Genomic DNA, 15,437 nt, shown 5'->3' on the forward strand with positions numbered 1-15,437 from the left:
TCATTCGCATTCATTTGTGGTGCGCCTGACCAAGCCAGTTTGTTGAATGTGCGTATCGGTCTACTATATACATAGCAACTTATCAAAACGTCGAGGGAAAAATATATCCAAGAACATTTATGCAATAGAAAATGTCAAGAAACATTTTTTTTAAAAACTATACGATTATATGGTATTTTAAAAATAAGTATAATAATCCACTGAATATGTATTTTAATGTGACCGCTGACGGCTAACGATGTCCTTCAAACAGACTGCTTTAAGAGAAGACAGGTGAGTAGACGAAAATATAAAAACAAATTCGGAACATAAACAGATATATGAACATACATTGCTGCATAGATCAAGTTCGCTGTTAAGACGGTTTGCCTTTCGAGACGAAGTGTGTTGCAGGAATCACTGGATTTCCTGTCTCTTACTGCTTTGGCAATGAAACGGTTCGCCGCGGGAATTTAAAGTCCACTGCAACTGGTAGTCCTGCTCTTAAAAAACCGATTGGCAGCACCTGTTGGCAATTAGAGGCAAAGAATGACGTAGGCCTATAAAATTCGTTGTCTGTGAGTTGTATGGTTATAACTAGTTAGAAAACGAGCAAATTGTATCTTATACTATGCCTCCCAAAAAAACCGCCTCGTTTGAAGTGCCTGATCCAGGGCAACCTTCGACTGACGTTTCCAAGAAAGGAGTGAAGAACTCAGAAAAGCTTAAATTGGGTACGCAGCGTCTGACGTATTTCAACTTTTGTTCAATCTGAGCATTTAATATGAAACCTGTCCGCCGCTTAAAATGTTTTGTAGATGTTGCTGGTGAGTCGAGCAAAGTGGCAGTGACCCGGAAAGTATCAACTCATCCATCGACGATGGAAATGGTCAAAGAGGCGCTTAAAGCGCTTGATACCAGGAAGGGGCTGTCCGCACAAGCAATCCGTGGGTATATTTTAGAGAAGTATCCGTCGGTGGACGCGGTCAGGCTGAAGTATATGCTGCGCAAGGCGTTAACTAAAGGACTCGAGGTCGGGACTCTGGTGAGGCCTGCGAATTCCACTGGAAATGGCGCACAGGGGAGATTTCGAGTAAGTGCTGTTCGCATTCTGTTGATTTAACACACTTTATTAAAATGCATTAGTAAAATTGGAATTTGGTCAGAGTAGTGTTGCACACTGCTGACAAGATTAGGGTTGCCCGACGTCCAGTTTGACCAGTTTTTTTAAATATTTGTACGTGTCAGATTTGTAGTCTCCACCGAGTAATTGATGGGAATGTACCGGTAGTTTGAAATGACCCCCCCCCCCCCCCCTTTCCAGCTTGCAGTTCGGGGCAAAACTAAAGAGCCAAAAGGGACTGAGAATTCTGATCCTAATGTGGAGAAATCAAAAGTGGAGACTAAGTCCAAGGGAACAGGTAACCAGGAATTTACCCAATTGCAAAAATGATTAACTGGACCAAAGGGCTGTTTATGACTAGTACAGAACTTAGGTTTTGGGAAGTCTGGCTGCTGTTCTGGTCCAAAGCTTGTCAGTCAAGAAATTGGCTGCTACTGATCTGCTCAAACTTGGAACTTGTGATTTTATTAACACTTGTAACTGCTGCAGGATCCAAGAAGACAAAACCTGTGCCCAAAAAGCTTAAGGATGAGGTGGGTGTGTACCATTTGGGCGGGAGGGCAGGGTTCTCAGTGGGGTTGGCTCATGACAATCTTGTGTTTAGGACTCTGGTTCCACAGAGGCTCTCGCCTCTAAAGTAGCTCCTGCCAAGAAGCCGAAGGCAGCCAAGGAAGGTGCCAAGAAAGCCGCGGCAAAGACTAAAGTGGCGACTGTGCCAAAGGCACGCAATGCCAAATCTCTGGCCAACCAGCTGGAGGGAGAAGGTGAAGCTGCTGCTAAAAAGCCTGGTAAACGAGGGAAGAATGCACAGTGAAGGGACTTTGTTTTATGTGTACATTTTTAATTTCCCATTATGCATTGTACAGTTTAAATAAAGATTTGGATTACTTTTGGAGTGTTTGGAGGAATACTTAAGCTGGGGGGGGGGCGGCGGCGGCACACCACGCTTTGCCCCTCAATCTACACTAAAGGAACAGTTCCTTGAAGGAACACCTTTAAAACTGGAACTACTGCACAATCTGCTGTTTTAATGACAAGTGTTTTTCACAGAATGCAAGGTATCAGATTGGAGGCATTTAAATGGCAAAAGCTGAGTCAATTTATGCACAATTTTTCATAACTTCCAATTTCAGTGTTTTGGAAATTGACAGATGGCAAGATTGACTCAATGTGGCATTTGCATTATCAAATCTTATGAGATTGAGTAGATGGAAATTAAAGTAACTGTCAGATCAGCACTGGGTGCAGGATGAAAGTGAGGTGAATTCATGACCTTACTGGGAGAAATTTTCATTAATGCAGCTATACATAGATTCTCCTCTACTCATTGACAAATTACTTTTTGAATCAATCCAGAAAGTAATTAAAGTTGTCTATAGCAGCCAACAAAACTGATTGTGAATTTAAAGTTTTCCAATGGCAACAAATCTTAATTGATGTTCAAAATGCATAACTTCTCGAATGTGCCTTTTCACCGTTTTCGATGGTGCCATTTCTGATGCTGCTTGTTAAAAGTGAGTCCATGCTACACTTAAATATTGTTTAGCCATGTGGAATCAAAACGGAAAGTCAACTGACAGATTTTTTTAAATGGTAGCAGCATTTAAGTTTATATGCACAGATGGCATTTTCAGTGTAATTGCAGGGTTGTTTTTCTTGAACTATTAATATTAATTTCAGGAAATACATAATGGGATGTAAAGGGTAAGTGTTAGATATTATAAAAAATGAAATGCACCAGCCAAATGGAAGTAGTCCTGTTTCATGATTCACAATGTTAAACATAATTTAATTGAATTAAAAGCAAGAAATAAGCCCTATAAAATCAAATCGCCTGCTCTTTTTCAGCAATCTTTAGAATTATGTACACATTTTGATGTGATCGAATGGGGAAGTGAGATTACATACGGTTAAATTAGTTAATAGCCAACATAATGTATACAGAGAGTATGCATTCAGTTCTCCCTCTTCAACTGCAAAAGTAGTCTAAAGCGTTCTCATTAAGAGAGCCCAAACCATGAAAAACAGCCCTAGACCAAGGGGTGTCCAGGTATATTTTGTCATATAGTGTATGTCAATATATTTCTTTTACGTATGGGATGGTACATATTGTAGGGCACTATGGTACATTCAATAGTACCATAGTGTACCATGGAATAAAAGCTGAAATTTATGGGATGATACAAATTTGTTGCTAACTATATTGCTTGGGTTAGCTCATCTAATTTCAATTTTTTTGCTACAATATTGAGCCAACATGAGTGTTATCTTTAAGCATTTATGGTTCTTACCTGTCGTACAATGTCCCTTGCGAATAGCAACTGCAGCAGCAAGCGAAGTGATGAGCTAGTGCCACACTGTGTGGCTCAGTCGCCTTTTGCGCTATTCCAATTCAGGAACAGCGGCAAGTGTTCTTTGGTTTGTAATGCTGAATGTGATTATACTGGGATATTGTTGGTACCGATATTAAGCAGCTGATACCCGATATGTGGGAAAATGCTGGATATTGCCAATAAAAATCGGAATCGATAATTGGTCTATCACTAGACTCCCCTTCATGGCTGTGGCCTTTGTGACACTGAAATGACCCAGCATGATATTGAAGTTGAACCTACTCTCCGTTTCACAATGATCCACACATTAGTCCTTTAAATTAGTTTATTTAATCTGCAAAAATAAAAGTGGTGGTGGTTTCATCTGGTCAACAGTTTGGAACCATAGGCTTCTGGGCATAGCCTGTACGGTCACCTGTTGCCCAGGATCATGTTGCAGTACACACAACCTCTGCACCATGTACAGAGCAACAGACTGGACCATGTGGGTCACACACATAATAGAGAAGGGAGAGAGAGGAAGGGGACAAACAGTCAAGGTGGAATTCTTTAGAATTCTAGTCCGAAACAATGGGGGCTTAGTCACTCACAAGAAACATAACCAGCTGATTAAATTCTAAAAAATATACATCAGTGTTAAAATGTCTTATAAGAAATAATTTCACTCCAAAATGTAAACAGATTGACTTGCTGAAAGAGAACTGGCCACTGGGTTGCAGAGTGGCGCTGAGGTGCTGCTGCTGTCTGGTCATGCATAGAGCTCCAGGAGGTGGTCCAGGTGGTGGTCCAGGTGTTCTGCGAGCGTGTCCCAGTTCTTCCAGAGGAAGGCCAGCAGGAGGAGGAGGAGCAGGGAGCACAGGGCTCGAGCGCGAGTCTTCAGCAGGGGCACGGCGCAGTTGGCCGCCGCGGAGACGCACACCAACAGCACAGCCATGAGCGCCAGCAGCACATTGATGAGCTTGCCCAGAAGGGGGCGCCCCGCTCGGCCCTCGCCCCCTTCCATCTGTCCCCCCTGCTGTTGCTGCAGTTCCATCTTACAGATACGTGTCTGACACGCGTCCAGAGCCTCCTGCAACACAGTCACGGAGTCAGACTCCTCCAAACACTCATGCACACAGACCAGTCCTGATTCAAGCCTACGCCATGATGCCACCTGGAAGCCTACGTGTCTTGCTCTTCTGACTTGAATACTACCATAATCTTCCTTGCTTGGGCTATTGTACCTGCTATTTTAAAACCTAAATCTAAAATATTTTCATTGCATTGGGAAGTTTTATTTTTTTTATATATATATATTTTTCCCTGTCAGTGATAGGGGGGTCCTGCTGAACACCATTTAATTGTATTTTTGGTTGGTTTCAGGCTCATTCTTTTTTAGTTTTCTTATTTCCTGTTTTTTTTCCTGTAAAGTGTCTTTGTGACAGCGTCTCTAAAATGCACTACTCAAAACGGAATTTAACAGAATGCATGCATATCCACACACATATACGCACACGCGTGCACCTTCCCACAAACACACACACACACACAAACAAATCGATACGCATATCCGTGTGCGCGCACAAACATACACGCATGCAGGCACACATGCACATGCAAACCTAGTGTTACCCACAGAGAACACGGAGGAATATGGCATGTAAGTTGTTTGGCATTCAGGTTGTTACTACCCCTGTCGTAATTTATGCCTACATTTGTCTGTGTTGCGTATGTTTCATCTTTCTGTTTCGTCATCTGGTAGTTACTCTGCTTACAAAAACAACCATTTTCCACTTAACAGTGGAGACTAGCTGTTCAAACTCATGCTTGGTGTGATGTGTAAAGTAATTGCTGCATTTGACTTTGCATATTCAACCCAATTTCTGTTTGATTTAAATTCCAGTCTAACCCTTCTGGTTTGTTTGCTGATTAGATCTCGTGTATGACCACTGACTCGTTCCCTTTGACTACGATTCTTGCCTTAGCCTTTCTAGTTTATTTGCCCCATGATTTTGTGTTTCTGACCGTTCACTTGCGTATTCAATTCCAATTCTCGCCTAGCCTTTCTGCTTTGTTTGCTGCTTGGATTTTGTGTTTGACCACGAAAATCCAATCAGCAAACAAATTTTTCCCATTTTTCCCTCTGCCCGCCACATATTGTGCTCTGGTTAGTTAGTGTTTTCCCAGCTAGACAACAAATCCTTCCATCGAGACACCACTGTGTTATTTTTCCTTTAATATTTTTGAAGGTACTCAAGGTGGAGTTTTAACTCTCCGTTAGGGGGACACTATTCAGACTTTTGGTGTCAGATTACCGACTAACTGTCCAAAGCTCGGCGTCCAAAGCTGCCCTGTGCCCAGTACTCTTCGAAGACTAGCCAGTTTTCAGTTAGATTTGGATAGGCAGATAGGGACCGAAGTTCCTGGTTGGTTTGCGGTACATTTCCCTTACCCATTCCCCTGTTACGGTCTGACCCTAGAACCAGGTCGTAACAAGGTGCGTGATGTAGATGTGCACTTTACAGTGTGTGGTGCAGGTGCGCTCTGTGTCATGTTCAGGTGCCCAGCGCAGGTGTGCGCTGTGTTGTTCAGGAGTGTGTTGCAGGTGTGTGCTGTGTTATTTCATAAGTGTGCACTAGGCCATGTTTCGGTGTGTGGTGCTCATGAGCAGAAAGTGATCAGGACATCTTTGTTTTGGGAGAGGGTGGCTGACCTGCACATCCCTCCCTCTCTCGTAGGATTGGTATGCAATCTTCTCCTCCACGCTGGCCAAATCCTGCTTCAGGTTGAGCACCTCATTCTGGTGGAGCTCCATCAGGTCATTAAGCTGCTCTTCCAGCCGTTCACATCTGTAAAGCAACAGGCTACTTTTGCTGTTCTTCACACAACTTTTTCCATTCCCCATTTTTCTTTTATCCCCGCAATTTGGAATGCCAAATCATGACTGTTAGCTTGTCGCACCCTCAGCCAATTCAGGAGAGTGCAGCCAAGAGCAGGCAGCTTCTTTTCATTCTGCAGTCCAGCAGATGGCCTACGCCAGATACCTGCAGTACTGGCGAAAGAACGCAGTTTGTGCACACAACGATGAGTCTGAGAATACTCCCCAACGCTGCCCGTGTGAAGCTGTGTCCCTTAGCCTAAGCACGTCTCTGAGCAGGCCTCTATATTAAGGTTTGTCTGCAGAACACATAATCGGACAAGCAAATTATAATCCGAATGGGCAAGCAGGAAATTTCCTACAATTCCATTCCATTGCAATCCATTCACATATGGTGCCATGCCTTTGCTAAGAAGGGGTGTCATCAGAGAAAAATAAGGCAGAAAATGTTCGATATACTCTTTTTCTTTTTTTAACTGTGGAATGCGAATGCAGCCCAAATAAACCATGCACGTGTATAAACGAGGTGTGGAGGGGTGGTTTGCCAATCTAGCTAATTTATTACCGTAACACCTGCTTTGGTAACAGATACTGACAAATGCTTCAGGGACATTAGATACTAAAGGTCCATGAGGTGGCTTGAACCAAATCTTGAGCCAAACCATCCGTCTTTTGAAACTGTTGGGTATGCGCTGCTAACATTAGATAAAGATGCACCCCGTTTTTCCATTTTAAAAGTGGACATGATTAGCATTACTCAATTGATTTTACAGTTACTTTAGCATTACAGTAGCATTATGATGCTACTCAGTCCAGACACACACAGCTGAGCACAGCATTTCTCTGTGAATCTACAGATTCACTTATTTGTTGCTCTTTTTGAGCAGACCTGTCTCAATTGCGACTGAATTCCTTTGAAATACTTTGAGTGCTTGGTTTTGTCTGCCGGGAAGATGGGCAGGGTTTGTACTTAATGCATTCAGACTGGTTCCACTGTATCATGCAAGCTCAGTCAAGAACAGCAAAAGTATCTTAAAGGACTTCAGTGTATATTTAGCCCACTTTTGATTTACAGTTAAATATGAATTTCCCAACAGTGCACATTTAAATCACTTTTAAAAAACCATTTGTCCAAAGGAAAGCTTAATTTGGACCCCTTCCATATCTCAGTGTGTGACTCTCTGTTAGTCCCCGCACATGTCTTATTCTCAGTGCTTCACTGTGAGTCTCAGCATGCTAGTGACTATCTCTGCGACTAAGTGCATCTATGTGAATGTTTAAACGTTAGCTGTCACTGTTTTACCTGTAGCGCTGGTCTTGCAAGGCCTGCATGAGCAGTTGGTAGTCCCTCTCATAGAGCCCTCTCAGCTTGTCCAGAGCTTCCTCCAGCCGTGCTTGCGTCCGGCCCACATCCTGGAGCTGATGGAGGAGGGCTTCCAGGCCTGAGCTCGGTGGGTTCTCCAGTGCAGGGCCCCCAGAGGTGCTGCGGGCCCCCATCGATCCCGAGGTGGCGCTGGATCCCTCGTCCTCACTGCCGTAACGGGGACTGGACTGCGCCTCCTCCCCTGGCCCAGCTGGCGGCTCCTCCTGCAGCTCCTTCACCACCCACACATTCTCGGAGCTACCGAATCTGTTGTGTACGGCGGAGGCAAACTCTTTGGGCTTGGTGGTCACCTTGGAGCCCACGCCCCTCAGGCTCTGGTGCACATCCTTGTGCTGCCGGACAGAACCCCCTTGCTCCGCCTCCCTCAGCTTGCGCTGGTACAGGTCCAGCTTCTTCTGCAACTGGAGGACGGTCTGTGCTGACTTCTGGTTCTTCTTCTCAAACACTTGCTTGATGCGGGTGCTCTGCAGCCGGTCAGCATTGTTGGCCAGCTTCAGGTACTCTGCCACATTGTCGTCGCGTGCCGCCTGCTCCACCCTGATCTGCTCCGTCAGCCGGAGAACCTTCTGCTGCAGCTGCGCAAAACCCTGCCGGCTGCGCTGGGGGTCTGATGGGTTGGCCACACCATCTGTGGCACACACCCCATCCAGTGGCACCAACCCCATGGCCAGACCACTCACCTCCAACTGCTGCCAGAGACAGAAGACAGGCAAATAGAGAAACACAGGCAAAGAAAGGTGGTGAGGAACAGAAAGACAAGAGGAGAGTTAACTAGCTAGTTAGTTAGTTATACATGTATACCTAGCTAACTGTCTTTGGGATGATGTTAGCTGAATTCTGAACACATGCTTGTCATGCACTTATCATAAATTTGACGAACACATGTCTCTTTCATTTCAAATTCAGCCAGCAACCAAAGCGCTACTGAAATTCTGGTTACTGCTCTGATTAAAACAGACATGTCAACAAATGGAGTTCTTTGGGCTGTGAAATTTGTCCGCAACGGTAATTGGCCTGTCGTAGCAGATAACGGCCCGAGCGTGATTAAGAATAACGTTACAGAATTATTATCATTTAAAGGGCACGGGAGCGCCACGCGCGCACATCTCTTGGTGGCTGTTTAAAATTGAAAGAGAACATATGTTTAGAAAAAAATATTACAAACGTGATATTAATCCACAGACATAAGAATAATTCTAGTTTATGGAATCACTAACCTGCGGGTACGAAATGTTCTGGTTGCCCATTCACCGACGATGGCAAAAATCATAGCTTAACTAGCTCTGTAGCTACTGAACTTTAACTTAAATCTACCGGTAGCTAGTTGGAATATGCGCTAAGAAACTAGCTAGCTAATGTTACCTGAATACCTGGAGAGCACAATACGATTAAAGATAAAGATTTTCAAAGGAAACACAATTAACTTAGCTAGGGTACTAAAAAATTATTATGCTTCATATATATATGAAGTTGTTGGGTTTTGAAAAAGACGTTTTGGGCTGCTATAAAGTTAAATCTTACCACATCATTCGCCGAATGATTTATCTTTTGCCAGTGCATTTCCCCAAGGTAGTTGTACAAATCACATTTAACCCGCTGTCACTTAGGTCCAATCCATTTTCTTATCGGAGCTATCGCTAAATTACCGTCTTTAGATTGACACCGCGTTTAACGGTTGAAGCTAGCGGCACCTACCAGACCAGCTCCTCCCACATTACAGCCTGAAATCAGCAGTAGCGTGACCTGAGATCAGAGGTGATGACGTCACTCGCTTACTGCACTGCACAGCAAAAGCTTGGGAAGAACTGCTGATCTAAAATCCATGGAACAAACGCTGCATATCAGTGACAGTGACATGTTCAGCATAAGGCTAAGTCCGAAGCAAATGCACAAAAATGGTGTAACCTATTTGCTTAATATAATATCAATTGCACCAAGTCATGTCACGGTGTCACATATTCTCCCATCCGCTGCAGACGGAATCCACTGGCTCATGCTGGCAAATTGCCTTAGAATTAGGTCAGTGCGCTAACGTTAGCTTTCCAGTGATAAATAACTAACGCCGAGTATAATGTTGCTATAAAACGAGGGACTGTTACAGTAAAACCTGTATTTCTTACGGAGGGCTCCGTAATTTCTATTCATATTTCTGAATGTTTCTGTAACCTGCGTTTCTGTGTAAATCCATCAGACATGCAACCAAGGGCTTTTAATAAATCCCCAAACCTAATACAAATTTAATTACAGAGCCATGGTCACACGGAATTTCCGACCAAGAATTCACGCATGTAAACAGCCATATTAGCTTCAAAACAGCTAAAGAAACAACAACGGCACAATGTCTCTATTCTATCTGAATGTCTCAAGGATATGCATACAAAAGGATTGTACTGCTGTAGCCTACGTGTGTATTGGATAGGAGGGATGGGCATATACAGTGAGCTCCATAATGTTTGGGACAAAGACATATTCACAAAATTCACATGTGGTCCAAGTGCATACTCAGTTTTTATTAAAGGGTATATTTGCGCATTTTGGTTTCACCATGTATAGCCTACTGTAAATTACAGCACTTCTTACACATATCATACACCCGCCCACATGAGGGCACCATAACGCTTGGGAGTCGCTTCCTTAGTGCGGGTGTAAACAGTATGCATTACCTACTCTTGATTATAGGCTTTTGATTGTTTTTGGAGTCTGTTATTGGTGTTTGTCAACATGTGGACCCGAGTTTTGCTGATGACAGTCAAGGAAGCCATTATGAGGCTCAGAAATAAGAAGAAGAGAAAAAACAGTCAGAGACATGCAGTAGGCTAAACCTTATGCTTACCAAAATCAGCTGTTTGGAACATCATTCAGAAGAAAGAAAGTACTTGTGAACACAATAATTGCAAAGGGCCTGGTAAGCTAAGGAAGACCTCTACAATTGATGAAAATTCTCGCCACAATGAAGAAAAACCCCCAAACACCTGTTCAACAGATCAGAAACACTCTTCAGGAGGCAGGTGTGGAGATGTCAGTGACTACTTCCACAAGAGGCTGCACTGCAAGATGCAAACCAACAATTAGCTGCAAAAACAGGATGGCCAGGTTACAGTTTGCTAATAAGTACCTAAAAGAGCCGACAGAGTTCAGGAAAAGGTCTAGTGAACAGATGAGACCAAGAATCATTTGTATCAGACTGATGACAAGAGCAAAGTGTTGTGACCAAAAGGAACTTCCCAAGATGCAAAGCATACCACCTAATCTGTGAAACATACTGGTGGGGGTGCTATGGCTTGGCCTTGCATGGCTGCCAAAGGTACTGGCTTACTTGTCTTCATTGATGATATAACTGCTGATAGCAGCAGCAGAATGAACTGAAGTGTTCAGAAACATTCTATCTACTCAGGTTCAAGCAAATACCTCCAAACTCTTTGGATGGCACTTCATCCTACAGCAAATCAACAGTGATGTGCAACATATTGCTAAATCAACAAAGGAGTATTTCAAAACCAAAAACATGAAACATTTTGACTGGCTAAGTCAGTTGCCCAATCTGAATCCATGTGAACATGCGTTTCACATGCTGAAGAAAAAACTTACGGCAACCAGCCCCCGAAAAATTACATTACAGGCATTTACCGACCTCATAACATTTTACATAGTATTACATAGCATTGCATCCACTTATACAGCTGGATATATACTGACCGAATACAGGTTAAGTACCATGCTCAAGGGTACAACAGCAGTGTCCTACTCGGGAATTGAACCTGCGAAACAAGCCGGAGCTGAAAATGGCTGCAGTACAGGCGTGGCAGAGGATCACCAGAAGAGATACTCAGCACCTGGTGATGCCTATGGGTCACAGACTTCAAGCAGTCATTGCATGCAAAGTATTTGCACCAAAGTACTAAACATTACTACTTTCACAACTGAAATGGGGGGCTATGTTTTAAGGGTGTTGTGATTTCTACACGGTGAAACCAAAATGTATTTTTTAAAAAGCCTTTAATACAGGCTGTGAAACTGCACTTTAACCACATGTGAACCGTTTGATTACAAATCTAGTTATTTGGCAGATTTTGTCTGCTTGGTGGCTTAGAGGACTACCACCTGGATTTGTGATTTGCCCATGCCTGTGTAGCCTTAAATGGGCAGTTCACCCAAAAATAAAATTAAGGTATGTTTCCACTTACCTGGAGTAGTATTTGTCCATACTGATAGTTTTGATGATATGCGAAATGTCTTGATATTCTCCGCTGTTCACATAGATAAAAGGCTCCTTGCTGGCCTATCTTCGTGTGGCCTCAAAGCTCCAATAATTTATATTAGAAAAATTCAACATCAAAGTCTCATTGCACATCTAATCCAGCAGTTACTTGCGAGCATCCACAGAGCTTAACCTCTGCACGTTTTCACCTAGCTACTTCTACCGAAGTACACCAACTGTGTAGCCTATATCTTGTGTTGGCGGACTAGTATGAAATTTGAGTGGTGGTGACATGATACTTTTACTTTATTAAAGCACATAACGGCTTTGAAATGCATGGTTGAGATATTAATCGTAAATTTATGTCATAGAAATTACACCCGTTAATATCTCAACCATCAAAAAACTGACCATTATTGAAAACCTGAGTATTTACTAAAAACCTGAGTAATATAAATGAGTATTGCTGCAAATTTCTGTATTGTACTACTATAACAATATTACTGTGAAATTGTACAGTACTTACCCAGTTATAGTCCTGGGCAGAGAGACAAGCAGACGCCATTGGGTTCTCTAGCAGGGCAGCACTGCAGGCAGTGTCGGTAGCAGAGGCGGAGCGTGGGCGGGGCTGAGGGCCAACCCTGTGGATTTCAGAGGTTGGATGGCGGCGAGTCTGCAGGCTAGCACCCTGCTTCATTACCTGCTGCAGCACACGGCTCAGAACAGCAGGCTGTGACACAGTGTCGGGAAGGAGCAGAGCATCCCCAGCCTCCAGCCCTGCCTGAAAAGGCTCAGGGGCAGGGCTTCCTGTTGAAACCGTGGAAAGGGCAGGGCCAATGTCATGTGGCGAGACAGATGAGCGGCGCCGCTGGTGGTTAAAGAGTTGCTTGAAACCCTGACCCAGGGCACCTATGTTCTCTAGTGCATTGTGGGTAATTCTGGAGTGGCCGTGCTCAAATTCCACACTGTGGCTACCCACCCCCACCTCCTCTGGGTCTCTCTCCATCGTGGTTCCACTGCATACGAGGGGGCCCAGGGGGGGCAACACACTGACCTGAGAAAGGAGAAAAATGGGGGCAAAGCTCAGGGGCCGGGTATGCAGCTCAGTATCACGCTGCAACCAGGCAGGGCATTCACAAAATTTTACCTCTCCAGGCCTAATGATAATAATAACAAACTTATTATTTCAGGCCATTTCAAAGTGACTTCTTTACAGTGACATCTGTATTTCAGGAGAACAGGAGGGTGTGCTTTTTGTCTCCAAAGGTATGTGGTACCCTAAAAGGTTTTAAAGGAACAGTTCACCAAATATTAAATGAAGATATTTTTGCTGAGATTTCTAGATATCCGCTGTAGCTCCTCTTGATACAATGGATTTCAACGGGACTAAGTTTTTGTGGCATTGCATTCAAAGTGTCAATAATTTTAATTTGAAAAACTCAACAGTAGCGTCTCTTTTCTAATATAATGCCATGGTTATTCAAGAACATCCACAGACCCTGTAACCTTCCATTGAAAAGTACTTTCTAACAGAGTACACTAACGGTATATCCACACAAAGTCTCAACCAAAGCACTCCAGTATTCTGTTGTTTTAAAAGCATTGCTTCAACATTATTTTAACAATGTTGACACTGCCCCAGAATGTTGGCGTACTTGAGATTTGCATGTATTTCAAAATTTGGTCCTAATGAGGTCCGCACATGCTCAGTTAATGGTTATTAAGGGACCTGCCTCAATACAGTCTCCCATTCACTCCCTTTATGACAATCCTTACAGTTATACAATATGAGACTCTTTGCCACCTGCTTGACCATCAGTCTCAAGTTCTGGGCAGGATTTTGGTGCTCCTCCCATATTTGATTTATCCAATCATGTTGTGGTTGACAAAGAGGAGGAGTCCACATCCTCAAGTAGAATGGTTTGCCAAGCAAAAGAGTGGAGCAGCAATTAAAAATATTTCCCTATTTAAGTAGACAAGTTCCCTGCCTTTGCTGGCTGTGCATTACATGTATTCTGAATGAATGATTGCACAGCTCAGAAATGAAAAGAAGCATTGCCTGACAGCATGCACTCTGCAGAAGAGTACACACTTGTCTGCACACACACTCCCCAAATGATGGGTCATTTGGGTCATGCTGGGCAAAAATTTACCCTTTTTAACCTTGACCTCTCAGATTTTTCTGATATTTGGCACCCATAATGTAACCTTAGAGTAATGACCACTGGTATACTTTTGATGGGGAAAAAAACATTAAAATAAAGAATTTAATCTCAAATTAATATTTTCATGCGTTGTTCTATACAGTCTGGTGTATACCAATTTACAGACTGGGATCTCTTATCCTTTATCTTTGACCATACTATTATAAGGGGTAATTGACTGGTTAAAGCAGCGACGCTCTATTAGCTATGCAGATCCGATTCTGTAGCCTACTTCAGCACGATCTGCAGGTCTTGAAAGAAGAGTCGTCTTTGCTGTAGTTCGACAAGTTTGCAACTGTTCTAGCACGCATTCTGATTAATTTAAAGATTTACCACCAGCAAGGGAGAAACATTCACTCACTCACACACACACAGACTCCTGGAAGTGCAGCGTCCCGTCCGGCATGGCTCTGAGGGATAAACTGGCCAGGGAAAAATACCACTCACGACCTGAGGTCGGTAACCTGTGGTGTTAAAATCCTAATGTCATGGTTAATTACTGTATAGAGGCATGTTAGTTGCAGTACCTATGGGTGCAGCGGAGGCAGATTAACCCGAGCGCTGTCATACAAGCCTGCAGAAACGGTCAGAAGCTTTTATGTAGGCTATAGTTAAGTCGCCCTGGTACATCCCGCATCATCCACCCCCGCTCTCGCGAATGGAAATATAAATCTTCCAAAATCAAGGCACAAATCAAAGTTCGTTTATGATAATGACAAAGAAGCTAACGTTAGACATCTAACCGGCACATAAACACACTTACAGGACAGTAGAGAGGCTGTTCATTTCTCCGGGCAGACGACTCCCTTGACGTCAAAGCGCATTGCGTAAGACGTAGGCTAGAATAAATTAGTGCGCTGTTTAGACCACTGAGCTCAATGAACTGGGACGTTTTGTTACGGAGAATGTTAAATCCGAGTGATCACATTTACCCCGCTATCATATCGATATTGTGTAATATTGGCAAATTATTGATTCAATTGTGGGGGGGCGCTGGAGCCTATCCCGGCGTGCATTGGGCGAGTGGCAGGAATACACCCAGGACAGGCCACCAATCTATCACAGCGGACACACGCAATTCACTGACCGTACACTCGTATACGGTCTATTGTTCACTCACACGCTCGTACCTATAGCCAATTTAATGTCTTCAATGTGTCTACTTACTTGACTTCGGACTGTGAGAGGAAAGCGGAGTAGCCTACCCGCAGGAAATCTACGTGAACACGGGGAGAACATGCACACTGTACACAGAAAGGCTCAGATCCGTGTTGCCCGACATTTAATCCATATCATAGGTCTATACAAGAACAGCCTGTCCGCAAGTAAAATTAAACACTTTGGATACTATGTATATAA

General features: G+C 43.5%; 2 protein-coding genes across 3 annotated transcripts; one reads left to right on the forward strand and one right to left on the reverse strand.

The window, feature by feature from the left end:
* The first annotated feature begins 553 nt into the window (after positions 1-553).
* On the forward strand, positions 554-1,997 carry LOC135237288 (protein B4). The gene is made up of 5 exons (XM_064304291.1): positions 554-713; positions 798-1,072; positions 1,304-1,400; positions 1,592-1,635; positions 1,707-1,997. The coding sequence occupies exons 1-5, from the start codon at positions 611-613 to the stop codon at positions 1,914-1,916; spliced, it is 729 nt and encodes a 242-aa protein (XP_064160361.1). The 5' UTR covers positions 554-610; the 3' UTR covers positions 1,917-1,997.
* A 1,749-nt stretch (positions 1,998-3,746) lies between these two features.
* LOC135237280 (transmembrane and coiled-coil domains protein 1-like) lies at positions 3,747-15,049 on the reverse strand. 2 transcript variants are annotated; one of them, XM_064304270.1, is made up of 5 exons: positions 14,842-15,049; positions 12,401-12,928; positions 7,596-8,365; positions 6,128-6,263; positions 3,747-4,504 (listed from the first exon to the last, which is right to left on the reverse strand). In XM_064304270.1, exons 2-5 carry the CDS (start codon positions 12,878-12,880, stop codon positions 4,184-4,186), a joined length of 1,707 nt encoding a protein of 568 aa, XP_064160340.1. In that variant the 5' UTR covers positions 12,881-12,928; positions 14,842-15,049; the 3' UTR covers positions 3,747-4,183. The 2 variants fall into 2 exon arrangements, with proteins under 2 accessions (XP_064160340.1, XP_064160341.1); XM_064304271.1 differs by lacking the exons at positions 12,401-12,928; positions 14,842-15,049 and adding an exon at positions 9,198-12,364.
* Between the last annotated feature and the right edge of the window lie 388 nt (positions 15,050-15,437).

This window comes from Anguilla rostrata, chromosome 13 (genome assembly GCF_018555375.3).
Source record: "Anguilla rostrata isolate EN2019 chromosome 13, ASM1855537v3, whole genome shotgun sequence".
NCBI classification, from domain to species: Eukaryota; Metazoa; Chordata; class Actinopteri; order Anguilliformes; family Anguillidae; genus Anguilla; species Anguilla rostrata.

Bases quoted from the DNA above. Each gene is read 5' to 3' on its own strand.
- LOC135237288 (XM_064304291.1), top strand. From the start codon at position 611: ATGCCTCCCAAAAAAACCGCCTCGTTTGAAGTGCCTGATCCAGGGCAA. The intron at 1,401-1,591 runs GTAACCAGGAAT...TAACTGCTGCAG, and splicing joins GACTAAGTCCAAGGGAACAG to GATCCAAGAAGACAAAACCT. The intron at 1,636-1,706 runs GTGGGTGTGTAC...TCTTGTGTTTAG, and splicing joins CCAAAAAGCTTAAGGATGAG to GACTCTGGTTCCACAGAGGC.
- LOC135237280 (XM_064304270.1), bottom strand. From the start codon at position 12,880: ATGGAGAGAGACCCAGAGGAGGTGGGGGTGGGTAGCCACAGTGTGGAA. The intron at 8,366-12,400 runs GTAAGTACTGTA...TGTCTCTGGCAG, and splicing joins CTGCCCAGGACTATAACTGG to CAGTTGGAGGTGAGTGGTCT. The intron at 4,505-6,127 runs GTCAGCCACCCT...ACTGTGTTGCAG, and splicing joins AGAGAGGGAGGGATGTGCAG to GAGGCTCTGGACGCGTGTCA.